Raw genomic sequence first — 14346 nt, forward strand, 5'->3', positions numbered from 1 at the left:
AAGCTCTGCTTCTCTTCTTTCTCATCAGGACTTCCGGGAGAAAAATACAGATCATATGCGACCTGACATTGTTGCTCTCCTCAGGAGCAGCAAGAGTGCCTTTATCTGTGGAATGATAGGGATTGATCCTGTTTCAGTGTTTCGCTGGGCTGTCCTCAGAGCGTTCTTCAGAGCTGTGGTTGCCTTTAGAGCTGCGGGGCAGAAGTACATTGAGAAGAAAACCGGTACGTGTCAAGCAAGATGGGCGGTGTATAAATTTAATACATAAATATTGTACTCTGGCCTCAAAAGTGGCTATCCTTCTTGGATCCTTTGCAGATGCTACTTTTTTTTTTAACAGCTTCTGTTTTCCAGTCTGCCTCTTTAAGAAGAAATAGCCAAAAGAATCTTTAAAATCATATGTTAAAAAGATTCCAAAGATTTTGGCATAAGAAAAAGGAAAAACATGTAAATATTTAGGGTGATTTTTGAGTGTCATTTTTGCTTTTGTTGGCAGTACAATGTGCAGAGGATGTTTTAAGCTCTTGAATAGTGATGTGTTAGATTTAATCCACTAGGGTGTTAGTTGGCTTGAATTTGTTGTTTATTTATTACTATTAGAAGAGCTAATTGTTTGTTTTGTTTGTATCAATTGTTTGTTTACTGTTTCCTAGAAAGTTTTCTGGCTACTGTGAACATCCTTTCTACATTCTTTCTCAAGCTTTCTGGAATAACTACCTGTACTCTTTAAAAAGCCAATTTGTAGCCCCAAATAGACAAATATTTTGATTAGATGAATGGGGTGGGAGAAAGTTGAGAAATTTTGTCAATAATTTAGGATGGTTTCCTTAAGGTTCAAATAGTATTTTCTCCTATGTAGGCAAATTGGTAAGCAATATTTTTTTTTCAAAGCTGAAATCTACTTTGAAACAAATGTATTTGTTTTAAAAATTGGCATTTGGAGAGGATCACACAGGATGCACAGAAATCCCTTTGCGTTATACAGTTGGAATATGTAAACATTTATACAAAAGAGAATGTTTCAAATAAATCTTTGGCATTTCCATAAACTTCATAGGATACAAATTTTGTGAGTGTTCTTATAAAAGTATGTAGTAAAGTCTAGCAGCTGATAGTTTAGAAACAGAGTAAATAAGTTCTTGCATGGACATCTAGTGCTCTTTTTAATAAGTTACAGTTCTTGCAAGCATGTGTTGTTTGCCAGTCATGTTTAAGAAACCATTGTTTCAGAAAAGCTTTGTGGCAGAGGGGCCTGTGGGCTCAAAAATCAAGAACAAGGGCTCTGCTTTCACATCTGGATAAACATCCATGTGCACTTTCTCTCTCTAAATATGTACAGGAAATGTAGCCGTTTTGTAGTGAGGATTTGTTGGGAAAGTGAAACTGACCCAAATTTCTTGGTGTGGATCCAAGTACCGTGTTTCTCATATAATAAGGCCGGGTCTTATTTTTTTTTTGAGCCCCGAAAAAATGGCTAGGCCGTCTTTTCGGGGGTGACTTAATTTCCCCCCTTGCATCTTCGGGCGGGTGGCGACGGCTTGGATGTTGACCTCGGCGTTGGTGGGGCACCGTATCGGGGTCAACGCAGGCAGCACCATATCCGGGTGTGCAACAAAAGTACTTCCTAACGGCAAGCCCCCACCATTCCCCCCATTTTGCATGTTTTAATATAGGCCTTAATTTGGGGGGAGGGGCTTAATTTGATTTCATGCCTATAAAACATGCTGGGACTTCCTATTGGGGGAGGCCGTATTGTTGGAGAAACAGGGTAGTAACACTGTGTTTCTTCCTTACAATAATGGCATTCGTGTTTTGTAGCTGTTTTCTCTTAACAAGAATTTTGGTAAGAAAAATGTCATATGAGAAAACAAAACCTGATTCTGGGAACTTTCAAGAGTTGGCCCAGGTCTCCCATCTCGGTCTCTCCATTAATAGAAGGTACTAATGATTCCCCAGCCAATTAATTGAAAATTCTTATTTTTGACATGAGTTCATAGGGTGCTGCCTTCATCTGTTGCTAATGGATAGATATTTCAGCATAAGTTGCAAGGTTTTGCTTTGAACCCATACAGAATCAATCAATCCATCTGCAGGTTTAGCAAGGAAAATTCCTTGCTAAATATCGTATGCCACAAAGTTATTGACTTCCTCTATTTCATATGTTCTTATCATCACATGCACCAAACTAAGGGGTGTAAAGTAGCAAAAAAGGATATAAGTTTTATGGTAGACTTTCTTTCCTTTCTCTCTTATGTTTTATTTTTGTTTTTGGCACTGGGCACTGGTCACAATAAAGTTTGTTCTGATTTTATCTAACGACGCAATTCAGGGAAATAGATCTGTTTAGATTCAGAGTTCCAATGAATAGATACTATGTTTCATGAGGGAAACATACCCGATGTGCTCTTTAAAATGTGAATTGTCACTCTAATTATTGTCTTGATCACAGAAGAACTTAGCAGTTATGCTCCTCTCCTGTGGTTTTCTTATGCTAAAAACTTCTTTTTTATCTTTATATATAAAATCTAATATAAAAATATATATTGATGAAAGTGGCTTTAGGAAAGATAAATAATTTTAGAAAGGAGGTAGTTTTCAATACAGAAGAGGCAAAGAATTCTTTTTTTTTTTTTAATGCTTTTCTTGCCTGCTACTTTTTCTTTGAAAGTTCTCTTCCTTCTAGAATCCATATATTTGGAATTGGATTGTAAGTGGATATTTTAGAAACGTGTATCAAAATGTAAAGAAATTCTTAACGTTGTGCATGCACTTTCCCCATTAAAAATGGTCCTTCTGCAGGGCTTTACCCCCTCCCTGGAACTAGCAGTTCTTGAAATAGATGGTTTTGTATACAGTGTACTGAGGCATTGTTTTATACTTATATATATCATTGCCCGTGTACAGAAATCTTAACATCGGTGAGATAATAGTATCTCAGTCCCATCTAGTATTTAAAGAAACTACAGGCAGTCCTTGTCTTACAACCATTTGTTTAGTGACTGTTTAAAGTTACACTGGCTCTGAAAAAAGTGACTTATGACTGGTTTTCTCAGGAACATTCCAGCACCCCTGTGATCCCGTGATCAAAATTCGAGCACTTGGCAGCTGGTATCTATTAGTCGAAAACTACCTGTATTTAACAGTCCAAGTCTGGTTACTGATAGAAGTTATGTGAATAAGTAAAATTGAATCTGTTTATAGCAGTGGCTACTCTGACATCAAGGTTGTCTAAGGCAGCGCGTGAAACTCGCGGCCCGCGGCCCGGATGCATCACACGCTGGCCCTGCCCATCCCCAATTTAACGAAGAGGGGGGAAAGTCGTGATACGTCACGTGACGACAATGTGACGCCCGGAGTTTGACACCCCTGTCTAAGGGGTCTAAGCACAGTTGAAATAACTTGATTTTAATTCTGGCCTCTGGCCTTCCAATATGAACAGTCTATATGCTGTTTTTACTGTATGTTTCCCCTCTTCCTCCTCCTTCAGAAAATGCATATCTGGTTTTAGATGCTGTTAAATGATATACATTGTCTGAAGGTTAAAAGATTGCCTCAAGGCTTTTTTGAATTCTCCTCTAAAATCTACCTAAGCTGATTCAGACAACAGATGGGAAGTATCTCATGCCCATGTCTGGTTTTCGTGTTATTCTTGTTGCTGTTCAGTGTGCGGTTGTGAAAACAGATTTGGGTTGAAATATTAATATTCATTTGCAATGCTGCTTCTGAAGTACTTGTGTTCTTATAGTGGCCTTTTTCTACATGTGCATTTGTGGTAAAATCTGAGAATATAGAATCAGTCATATGTTATTGTCAGAAATGTGCTTAATCCACTGAGTCTGTAAATAATATTATATATTATATTGGCAGGTTGTGCCTTGATAGCCAAAGGTAATTTTTTCCACATTCTTTTCTATTTAAACTTTCAGTAAGAAACAATCCATGAAAATCTAATGATAATTTCTGATTCTGATAAGAGAGTCAAATTCCAAGATGAATATCTGATGATTAATTCCATAATCACCAACTTTCAAGATTTATAATTATAATATTTTTTAAAAATCACAGGTTTGGACATGATTAGCACTCCTGGGATGTCTCTGATATAGAATCATCTTCTTTTTTTAAATCTTTTGTCTTTAGTGTTTTGTCAGTATCATGCTACCAACTATTGTCTTTGGTATTTGGTTTGTCTTTCTCTTCTGGGCTGTTTTTGTGCTGCTCCAGTGTTTCTGCCAGTACAGATCTATTCCATTACAAAGACACAACAGCTGAATTTATGTCCACGCTACACTATAAATGGCTGTTTCTGGCTTTATTGGGTTATGTATTCTACCCATTATAGTTTGTCACTTAAAGTGATGTGTGAATCTGGCCAGTGATTTAACCAAGAAAAAGAAAACTGCTGGAATTTGTGCCATCAGTTGCCATTTCCAAATGGTATTAATTAAAGAGGGATAACTTGAATCACATAATCTCTCAAACATACAGAACAAATTTACAATAATTATGCCAGAAAGAGCCAGTTTGGTGTAGTGATTAAAAATACACAGCTAGAAACCAGAGATCTCTTGAGTGCTAGTTCTGCCTTAGGCACAAAACCAGCTGGATGACTTTGGGCTAGTGCTAGTCTCTCTCTCTCTCTCCCTCTCCCTCTCTCTCTCTCTCTCCCCCCCCCCACCTAGAAGAAGGTAGCAATGGCAAACCAATTCCAAAAACATTGTCAAGGTGGACTCAAGGGAATCCCTATCTAGCTTTGTAGAGTTCAAGATAGCCAAGATAAACACCTTCAAAGCTTATAACAGGCACAGCACCTGCACTCTTGGAATCCTTTCTGCTTTGCTCCTTAGATACATGAGAATTATATAATTCAAATTGAAAAGCCAGTCTTATATTAGCTGTACTGGAGGAATTTCAGTCTTGCGTTTCCCTGGCTACCATTTGGTCTACTTTTCCCAGACTGCATTGGCTCTCCTCTTGAGTCCTGCCTGAAAGGATTTCTTGCAGATAAGGCACCCAGCTTAAATTGGTCTTAACATTTTATGTCTCCGTTGCAAAATTTGACCTTTCCAGTATAGAATGATAAGCTCATTGAATATGATTGTTGCAAGTCAAGAATGAGCAGACTAACCTGGAATTGGAATTGGTGGCTTTGTGGCTAAAAGTTCCATGCGTTAAGGAGCACTGTGGAAATGTATAATTGGTTTTGATCACCAGAAATGGATGCATTTATATCTGAGCTAATCAACCCCTATTAAGCATCAGTATACTTGATAGACACATATTTGATTAAAACAGTAGGGATATTAAGTTTTAATAAAACGCATGTTACAATCTGCAGCGCTTTCAGTGTTGTTTCTAGCTTATGAAAACTGCGTAGGCCAGGTTAAGCCATCCCAGCTACCTTTTCTGTACTTAAATTATACTTGAAAGACTCTAGGGCAGGGGTGTCCAACCTTGGCCAATTTAAGGCCTGTGGACTTCAACTCCCAGAATTCTCCAGCCAGCTATGCTGGCTGGAGAATTCTGGGAGTTAAAAGTCCAAAAGTCTTAAAGTTGTCAAGGTTGGAGACCCCTTATCTAGGGTTTATTATACATTTCTTCAATAAATAACACACCTTGTCCATTCACCAGAACTGCTTGAAACAGTGAACAGGAGGTTTGAAACACTCTGTGTCAGTCAGGCATTGTCCGCGCTTGTTCTTGAATCTTCCTTGGTTTTCTGCTTATGTAATCTTTCTCTTTTCTCCATGTTTTTGTTTTGCTTCCCGAAGGGCATGATGATGCTGTTTTGAAAAATGTGGATAGTTTTAGCTTTCTCCATCACCCAGTTCACCAGAGGAGCTTAGAGATTCTACAGAGATGCAAGGAGGAGAAGTACAGTAAGGCGCCATATTCCACCATCTCTCTGACATGACACTCACACGCAGCAGGAAATGGAAACCAGGAGCCAGCTGTGTTAGCCAGGGTGGGCAGCCATGCTCAGACCGACCTGAGATCATAAACCAGAGAGCATTTGGAAGGTAGTTTTAGAGTCAAGGATTTTCTAGGCAAAGTGAGCGTTAGAGATTAACTGTCAGTGCCCTGGACCGTACCTTGATCGCAAACCCCTCTGCAGCATTTGAATCATTTGGTCAAAGTAATTATTGATGATTTCCCAGAGTTTCCGGAGATTGCCTCAAAATTCTTCTGTAGCAGTGGCCTTTAGAAGAAATGAAGGAGATGCTAAAGGAAGAATTTGCTGAAAAGCATTAAATCTTTATATATTTATATATATATATATAGGGAGAGAGAGAGACAGAAACTTTTAGCAGAATCTGACCATATTTTTCATTCCCTTTTTTTCTCCCTTTTTATACAATAACATTTACCTAGGATTTAACGGCTTTAGTGCAGCTTACGTGAAACCGGTAAGCTGTCAGAGAACTCCTTTCATTCTAGAGAATGGCAAAGATGCCCTTGGTCTCCATTTCCTTCTCCTCACTTCTGTTTGTTACATAATGAACTAGTCCTGCATGAAAACCAGGCCCCCCCTTGCCTTTGTTACTAATGATGGCTGGATTCCTGTTGTGGGAGGAGAAGGGATCCAGCAGCATGAAACATAACCCCCTCTGCCATAAAGAATAGCGCATGGTGTTTCAGTGTAACAGCTACATTGAGACCCTGTCCAAGGGTACCATGATGCTAACTTGCTCATTAAACAGCTTTGCGTACGCCATGGCGAGATAACTTCATTTGAATGACCATATGCCTCATCGCTGCTCTTCAGAAAGGGGCGACTAGATTTTATATCCAAAGTGTGCCTGACTCTTTGTGTAGGAACAAATGGAGATATATTTTTTTATTGATCAACAATTCAATAAATTGTTCCAGAAAGCAAGTTATTGGTTCCCTTCCCTTCTTTGAGTATAAAGGTTTGTAGCAAATAACATATCGCTGTTTATATGAATAAAGAAACTGCACATATATCTCATGTATATCTTGAATATATCCTGGAGTGCCATCTCCCACAAAGATGGGTGCCCTGTGTGAAGATGATGTAGATGGTAAGTCTTGACGTAAGAGGATTTCTTTGCTGAACAGATGATGTGATTTGGGAGAGTGATTTTAGGGGTTTATATAACCTTTTCTGGCTGTGTTTCTAATTCAAAACCAAGTCTAAATAAAACTGCATAAGAATTGGTCTGTTAGTCCCTATAAAAAGTATCTAATCCAACACAGAGAGCTGGAAGCCAACAGCCTAATTATGGTTTTTTTTGTATCAAAGAAAATAAAATGTAAAGACCCAATTATCATTATGTTGAATAGCTATTGATCAAACTATTCATGAAAGTAAACCAAGCATCAGCATTGGTAGCTATTGCCTTATGGTATAATAATAAAATCTAGCAAGTTGTGCAGTATTTAATTTGAAAAGGTACTTGTTTATCCTCCAGGTCTATTCCTAATGAAGCTTTGAATTTTAGGATTCAAGATGGAAAACTGTATCACTTTTCACGCTGTTCAAATCTTGGAAAAAAATAGCAATGTCACCCCATTAATCAGTTGTTGTTTTTTTTTCCTGGTCCAGAAGGAAGGAATGCCTTAGTCTTGGTCTTCCCAAGTCTGATGTCCCTCCACCCGATTCCCCATCATTTTGAGCATAGTTCTCAGCCTGTGCAGTAAAGGTTTTAGCTCTGCAGGCTTGGAGGGAAGAGAGTTGCTGGGAGGGTACCAATTTGGAGACTTTTTCAGCTGTTGTCTTATGCTGATTCTACCGGATCTTTTTTGGAGATCAGGCAACCAGAATTCTATAGTTTTACATAAAATAATGGCTGGCTGACTCTCTGTTTTTGTACTTACACTGAAGTTTAGTGATTTGGATACAATATTCAAGTTTTCTAAAGTCGTTGGCTCTAGCGACCAGACAAATTCAGATACTACAAAGTTATTAATGTAGTCATTGCATTTCTCTGTTACGTAAAATTATCTGTTTTCTGCCAAGCGATGAGGTTTACAGTTTATTTTACAGAAAATTGGCTTTCCATGTGGGTAAATACATAATGTAATAAATTATGATTGACATAATCTCAGAAGTTGCTACTCTTTGCTTAGGCTTTTATAACTTTGGAATAATCTCATGTCACCAATTTCAGGTCAGTGGATCCAGCAGAAATATTTGCAAAGATCTTCCTTTTTGTTTTGCCCATCTAATCCCTTCTGACTCCCTGTTAATAGACACAGATTGATAAGAGAATTTTTTCCTTAACTCCTGATTTTGAATTTCCTTACAGCCTATTAATAACATCCTTCATTAAAGTGTGCATGAGCTTTATTATTCATGCATTAGATCAGAGGTACTGAACTCTGGGCTGCAGCCCACTAGTGGCCATGAGCTGTTTGCAATCAGGCTGTGGAAACAGTGGGCGAGCACACATATGTCCCCACTTGCATGAGCAATGGGTGAGCACATATACATAGTCTCCATTTGAATGAGAGTGGGCGCATGTGCACACCGCTCGTGCAAATGTAGCTACACACATGTATGCGCTTGCCACACGCCCATGTGGAACTATCCCCACTCTTCCTTTTCCCCACTGGTCCACCCAGCCAGAAAAGTTGGGAAACTCTGCATTAAGGTTATACGTGCTGGTTTAAAGGCTGCAAAAGAAAAATGAAATTAAGTATTAATTTTAAGGGGTGGGAATGAGGTACTTCCTAAGAAAATTAGGAATTACAATATTACCATGTTGGCTTATTTAGATGAATACAATAAGATTTAAAGCTATAATGTTTTAGTTTGTTGACTCCATGACATAACACATTTTTGATTATCACAGACAGATTTGTAACTTTTCAATTGGAATTGTTACTAAAGAAAAGTGTGAGAAAACAGTTACAGATCTGTCTCAGTGTTTGTTTTGTTCTTCTTCTCCAGATCTTTGTAGACAGTAATATTTGGCTGGGGAAAAATATCCATTTCAGTTGGTAGCTGTAAGTCCTGTCCCATTTTACATATTAGCTTAGCTTGGCTAATCTATTTTGAGGGCAAAAAAAAAGTTGTATGAAATTCACTGATTCTCAAAACTATAATCTACTTTTTAATGTCAGGAAACCCTTATGGCAACAGACCCTGAAAATAATAGTAATTGGTTTTTTTGGGGGGGGGGGAGGGATTTCTAAGCATGTAATTTATAGAAGAGTAAATTAGTGACACTGCTACAATAATTGTTATCTAGAAATCTGTACAGCAATCTTGTCTTTTCCCAAAATCACACAGCTGTGCTCCACAGTTATTATACGATCCCATTAAAACACACAGTTACTTTAGAGTTACAGTGACTATGTTAGCTCTCTGAATTTCCAAACACCTTTATGGAATTTTTATTTCTTTTTATATTTATATGTAATTATCTATCCTTCCTTTTTCTCTTCCACCTTTTCTTCTCTCTGTATTTTTTACTTTTACCTTTTTTATATTTGTCATATTTTGTATTAGCTTTTTATCTTTCTATTTTGAAACTCCCAATAACAATTATTACTTTAAAAAGAATGTGAAGCGCTGTTCACCCTGTGAACTAGATAGGTAGGACCACAGTTTAAAAGAGGGTTTCTTAAAACCACGAAGTGAATTCACATTGGAGGTGAAATTAGAATAGAAGCTTGTGGTTTTGTGGTCAAAAGAACAATTACCAAAAACATTCATATTGGTAGTATGAGCTTTCAGATTATAAAAAAAGCATTAGCTGTTCTAAAGTGTGGAGTGCAATATTTTAAGCCAAGGACAAAAGCTTTTAGACTGGAATAAGTGCAATTTTCTATTGGTTATTGATAAAGCAAATGTCCATAGAGATTGTGCTTCAGGCAGGAATGGAGAGACCAAAAATAGCAAAGTGTCCTTTTTAAACTCTGGTTGCTAAAGCCATGCAGCAGCTATGAATCATAGCATATTTTAAAAAAAAAAAGCACCAGAAAAATTGCTGTTGTTAGCAGCAATCAGAGGCTTCATTTTGCAAAAAGTTATTGCAGTCATATGGTCTGTATTTCCCAGATGGTTAACAAGTGTAGGTAATTGGGAGAGTGAAACAATTTTCAGATATTCTGATCATGGTTAAGAACGTTTTAAAAATACGTTCCAACTTGCATCTTATCCCAAATGTGCTTTTTCAAAAGGAAGCTGGACTTTCTTCGTTTTTGCTTGAAGACATTTCATTTCTCATCCAGGAAGCTTCTACAATTCTGACTGAATGATAGAGAATGGAAGGATTTATATTCTTTGCAGTCATCTGCAAGCAAGAGTGAGAATGCTAAAGACCAGATGACTGCAAGGAATATAAATCCTTCCATCCTCCACCATTCAGTCAGAACTGAAGAAACTTCTCGGAAATCAGAAACAAAATGCCTTCAAGCAAAAACCAAGAAAGTCCAATTGCCTTTTGAAAAAGCACTTTGGGACAACCACCTGGACGATTGAGAATCTCCATAGAAACTGGTATCTGAATTATGACAGCCAATGATTTTAATGCCAGGCAACTTGACTGACAACATCCCCTTGGTTTTTGCCCCTGAAAAAAGGGGATATGCACCTTCAAGTTAAAATACGGCTCCTATGTAGAATGACAAGTTGTTGTTTTTTTAATGGCAACCAAATAGAAAATGGTTTCCTTTATTTTTAAAAGCCTGTCGAATGTATCACTTCACCTCACACCATAATACAATCCTATTGTCTCCCTGTTCCCAGCATGTTCCATTTTTTTTAGCCTACATTGCAACAGTCCTTTTCAAATGTGATCCGGTGAATCTCCTTCCACGCAAAATGGAACATTACATTCTTTTTTTTATTGATGTGCTGCTACAGGTATTGCTCGGAAACGGCCGAGAACACCCCTTTCTGACCTGCAGGGAGTTAACACGATTAACGAGAAAAGCCAGCGGTAAGTGGATCCATCAGACAGCCGAAAAAAATTGACATCTCTGCTACGATGCCAGGACCGTGCTGTTCGATGCATTTCTCCTTTCCAATAACTTGACATTTTTCTTTCCCATTCTCTGTGAAAAGTAAAAAAATGTACGCCTTCCATGCCTTGCAGCGATGCCTACGGCGTGTGGAATAGCAGGATGGGCCTCAGACAATGCCGACTCTCCAGCCCCAGCAGTTTCCTTGACAAAGACGGGATATTTGTGAATTCGACAAGCAGCAAGCTTTTGGAGCGTGCCCACGGCATTCTCATGTTAGTGACTATTTGCATTTGTTCAAAGGTGGCTTGGATAACCCTAGATGTAGGACGAGGGAGGGTTTTTTAAAAAAAGTTGGTCCTTGGTACAGGTAGTCCCAGGGGTGGGATTCAACCGGTGTTACTACCGGTTTGGTGACTACGTTTTGGTTGCCCGTGCGTGTAAACAAACCTTAAACTGTGCCACCCGGACAGCTGACAAGCACTGCGCATGGGTGCGCAGAGTTTGAAAAGCCTCTTTTTCCCTGCTTTTTCAACCTCAGCTGTGCCACGCAAAGCAGTTGAGGTTGAAAAAGCAGGAAATAAAGGACAAGTAAGAGCAGGCGGGTGGGCCAAACATCAGCAAACACAGAACCAGTTTGGTGTCTGCTGCTCTTCAGAGCTACTGGTTCTATAGAGCCGGGCAGAATCAGTACCATCCCACCCCTGGGTAGTGCTCGACGTAGAACCACAATTGAGCCCAAAATTTGTGTTGCTAAGCAAGATACTTGTTAAGTGTGTTTTCCTACTTTTCTTGCCACAGTTTTAAGGGAATCATTGCATTTCTTAAGTTGTTCAGTGAATCTGGCTTCCCCATTGACATTGTTTGCCAAAAGGTGCAAAAAAAACCAGTCACATGATCCCGGGACACTGCAGCCGTCATGTATGTATGTATGTATGTATGTATGTATGTATGTATGACATTACATTACATTACATTACATTACATTACATTACATTACATTACATTATAGAGAGAGAGAGAAATTATATATATATTATATATATAAAATAAGGAGTCACATGAACCCCGAGCTCATGCTTGATGTTATGTCCAAATCAAGCCTTTTGGTCATGAAATATTTATAGATTAACAGTGTAAAGCTGCATTTATTTGGTTCTTATCTTCCATAGGCGAAACAAGAACTTTAAAGTCAAGCCCAGCCTACCAAAGGTGAGAGAATTCTGTTACTTGGCTGAAAGCACAGCTAATGGATCTAGTTAAGAGTTACTTCAGGCATGATAGTTCTTCCCTACGCGTTGTAAAAAATTACAAGCCCTGCATACAAATACGTATTCAAAACGCAGCGTACAGATCACTTAACTTATTTGCTTAGAGGATATTATCCCTATATAAGTCCATCCACAAAAATGCTTTTTCTCACATGGATGTAATAAATCTGCATGCATAAGTAACTTGTTGACCGTGGCAGAAATTATGGCAACGTATTTATCAATAGATAATATTTATCATATTTATCAACAGATAATAAATAATATGATAATTCTTATGCTAGTTAACCTTCTTTGGCATCCAAGGCAAAGATGTGGGATGTTTGTTTGTAGCCCTACATTGCACTGTGTGCCTCTCAAGGGTGTTTCTTGACTTGATTTAAGTTTCTTCCAAATTTTTTCTGCTTTTCTGCTTTCTCAGCACTTGCTGGAGGTGAAATCCCTCAAGCACCTGACAAATCTGACTCTGCATGATCGTATCACGAAGTCTCTTCTCCATCTTCACAAGAAGAAGAAACCTCCAAGCATCAGTGCCCAGTTCCAGGTTACTTCCTTGCAGTTGTTTGGTTCGAGAAAGTGTAAATCTGGGGGTGGGAGTGGGAATAAGCATGTCAGTCAGACGTTTTCAGGCTATGGATTCTGTTGGTTAGGAAAATAAATTCTCAAAAACAGCTGAACAAGAGGAAAAGCCTCTAGAGATTTTTTTTAAATAGCTCTTTAGGAAAAAAAAATCTTTTGTTTTTCATGGACCCCATCAATTGTCATGGAACACTTTAAGTTTGAAAAACCTGCTTTTAGATATTTAGTCCTGTGTGGCTCTACTTTCAGAGAAAATCAAGGTTATTTTGGGCTGGTTCAGTGGGAGGAGGAGGAAGAAGAATCTTAACATGCTGGCCTAGATAATGGCACCAAGCCAGCTCTCTCTCTCTATACTAACTAAAAGCTTGTAGTTAAGCATGAACAAATTTCAGCGCCTCCATTGAATCCTCCCTCTTTTCTGCACTGTTTGAGCACAGCAGCTGCTAGATGGTTTTATTGGGGTATCTGCTTCTATTCTCGCAAAGCCTAAATAACGATTGCAAAAGCCAATGCTGTGTTTTGTTCTGCAGGCTTCACTTACCAAGTTGATGGAGACTCTTGGGCAGGCAGAGCCCTATTTTGTCAAATGCATTCGCTCCAATGCGGAGAAGGTAAACCTTTCCCCAACGCCAAGTGATTTGCAGCTGAAATACATTCAACCTGTGATTTGTCACATAGCTAAAGATTACAGAAAGAAGAATAAGACACATTCCCTTAAAATATCAAATATCAAAATGAGATATTGAACACCAGGGCTTTAAGTCAGCTCAAATAGTAATGTAGAAAAATTGATTTTAAAATTCTAATTTTTGACATGCCTTTAGTGAATCAATTTGCAGACTGAATAATTTTGGTGGGTATAAAACATTCCCTTATTATCTGCTGGATGAAAACATATTATGGAAGCAATATTAATGTGGAATATTCCGTGGTTTTTTTCCCTTCCAAATTTGGCTCTTGGCTAGAACTGTGACTGCAGAGTTCATAGATGTGAGGTCATCTGGCTGTGACAAATTGTGCATGGAACAGAATGTTGGGCTCTAAACTTGCTTTTATTTTACAAAAAAGGTTGCAGTCTTGTGTCCAATGACTATTAGGCATATCATAATACAATATTCATGATTTCATAAGCAATACTATTAACTTCCTGTTGCCTTTTTTTGTTGCTAAACAGGGCAGAGGATTAACATCTGCAAAGATGTTCACACTAAGATAGGCATTAAGTCACGCTTGTAGATGTTTGTATATTCTGTTTTGAGACCGAGCCAGTTTCTTGTCAGTAGTAAGGTGGACAAAACTCTACAACATTGTTAGGCTTAAAAAGTGGGACAATTTGCTACTTTGCTAATGTACTGTTGGCTCCATTTAAAAACGTACAAACCTAGAAATGAGTTATCATGCATAGCTGGTTCTGCAGGCAAGTTGGTTCAAGCTGTGTATTTTGCTTTTTCAGCTCCCCTTGAGGTTCAATGATAACTTGGTGCTTAGACAACTGCGGTACACAGGCATGCTTGAGACAGTACGCATCCGACAGTCAGGATATAGCTGTAAATATTTTTTCCAG

At 38.4% G+C, this 14346-nt stretch overlaps 1 protein-coding gene across 12 annotated transcripts in view; it reads left to right on the top strand.

The window, feature by feature from the left end:
• MYO9A (myosin IXA) overlaps positions 1 to 14346 on the top strand; it is a 93238-nt gene that overhangs the window by 45738 nt on the left and 33154 nt on the right. For 6 of the 12 annotated variants that reach the window (XM_087972868.1, XM_087972871.1, XM_087972869.1 and 3 more), the window contains 9 exons: positions 29 to 224; positions 3868 to 3888; positions 5772 to 5879; positions 10835 to 10910; positions 11067 to 11207; positions 12105 to 12144; positions 12625 to 12747; positions 13313 to 13393; positions 14236 to 14346. In XM_087972868.1, the coding sequence (XP_087828994.1) occupies positions 29 to 224; positions 3868 to 3888; positions 5772 to 5879; positions 10835 to 10910; positions 11067 to 11207; positions 12105 to 12144; positions 12625 to 12747; positions 13313 to 13393; positions 14236 to 14346 (897 nt within the window). The remainder of the gene's footprint in view (positions 1 to 28; positions 225 to 3867; positions 3889 to 5771; positions 5880 to 10834; positions 10911 to 11066; positions 11208 to 12104; positions 12145 to 12624; positions 12748 to 13312; positions 13394 to 14235) is intronic. The other 6 variants (XM_087972870.1, XM_087972874.1, XM_087972879.1 and 3 more) reach the window with 2 other exon arrangements.

The sequence above is a fragment of the Notechis scutatus genome, chromosome 11 (genome assembly GCF_049901735.1).
Source record: "Notechis scutatus isolate UNSWTSFEM ecotype Mainland chromosome 11, rNotScu1.2, whole genome shotgun sequence".
NCBI classification, from domain to species: domain Eukaryota; kingdom Metazoa; phylum Chordata; class Lepidosauria; order Squamata; family Elapidae; genus Notechis; species Notechis scutatus.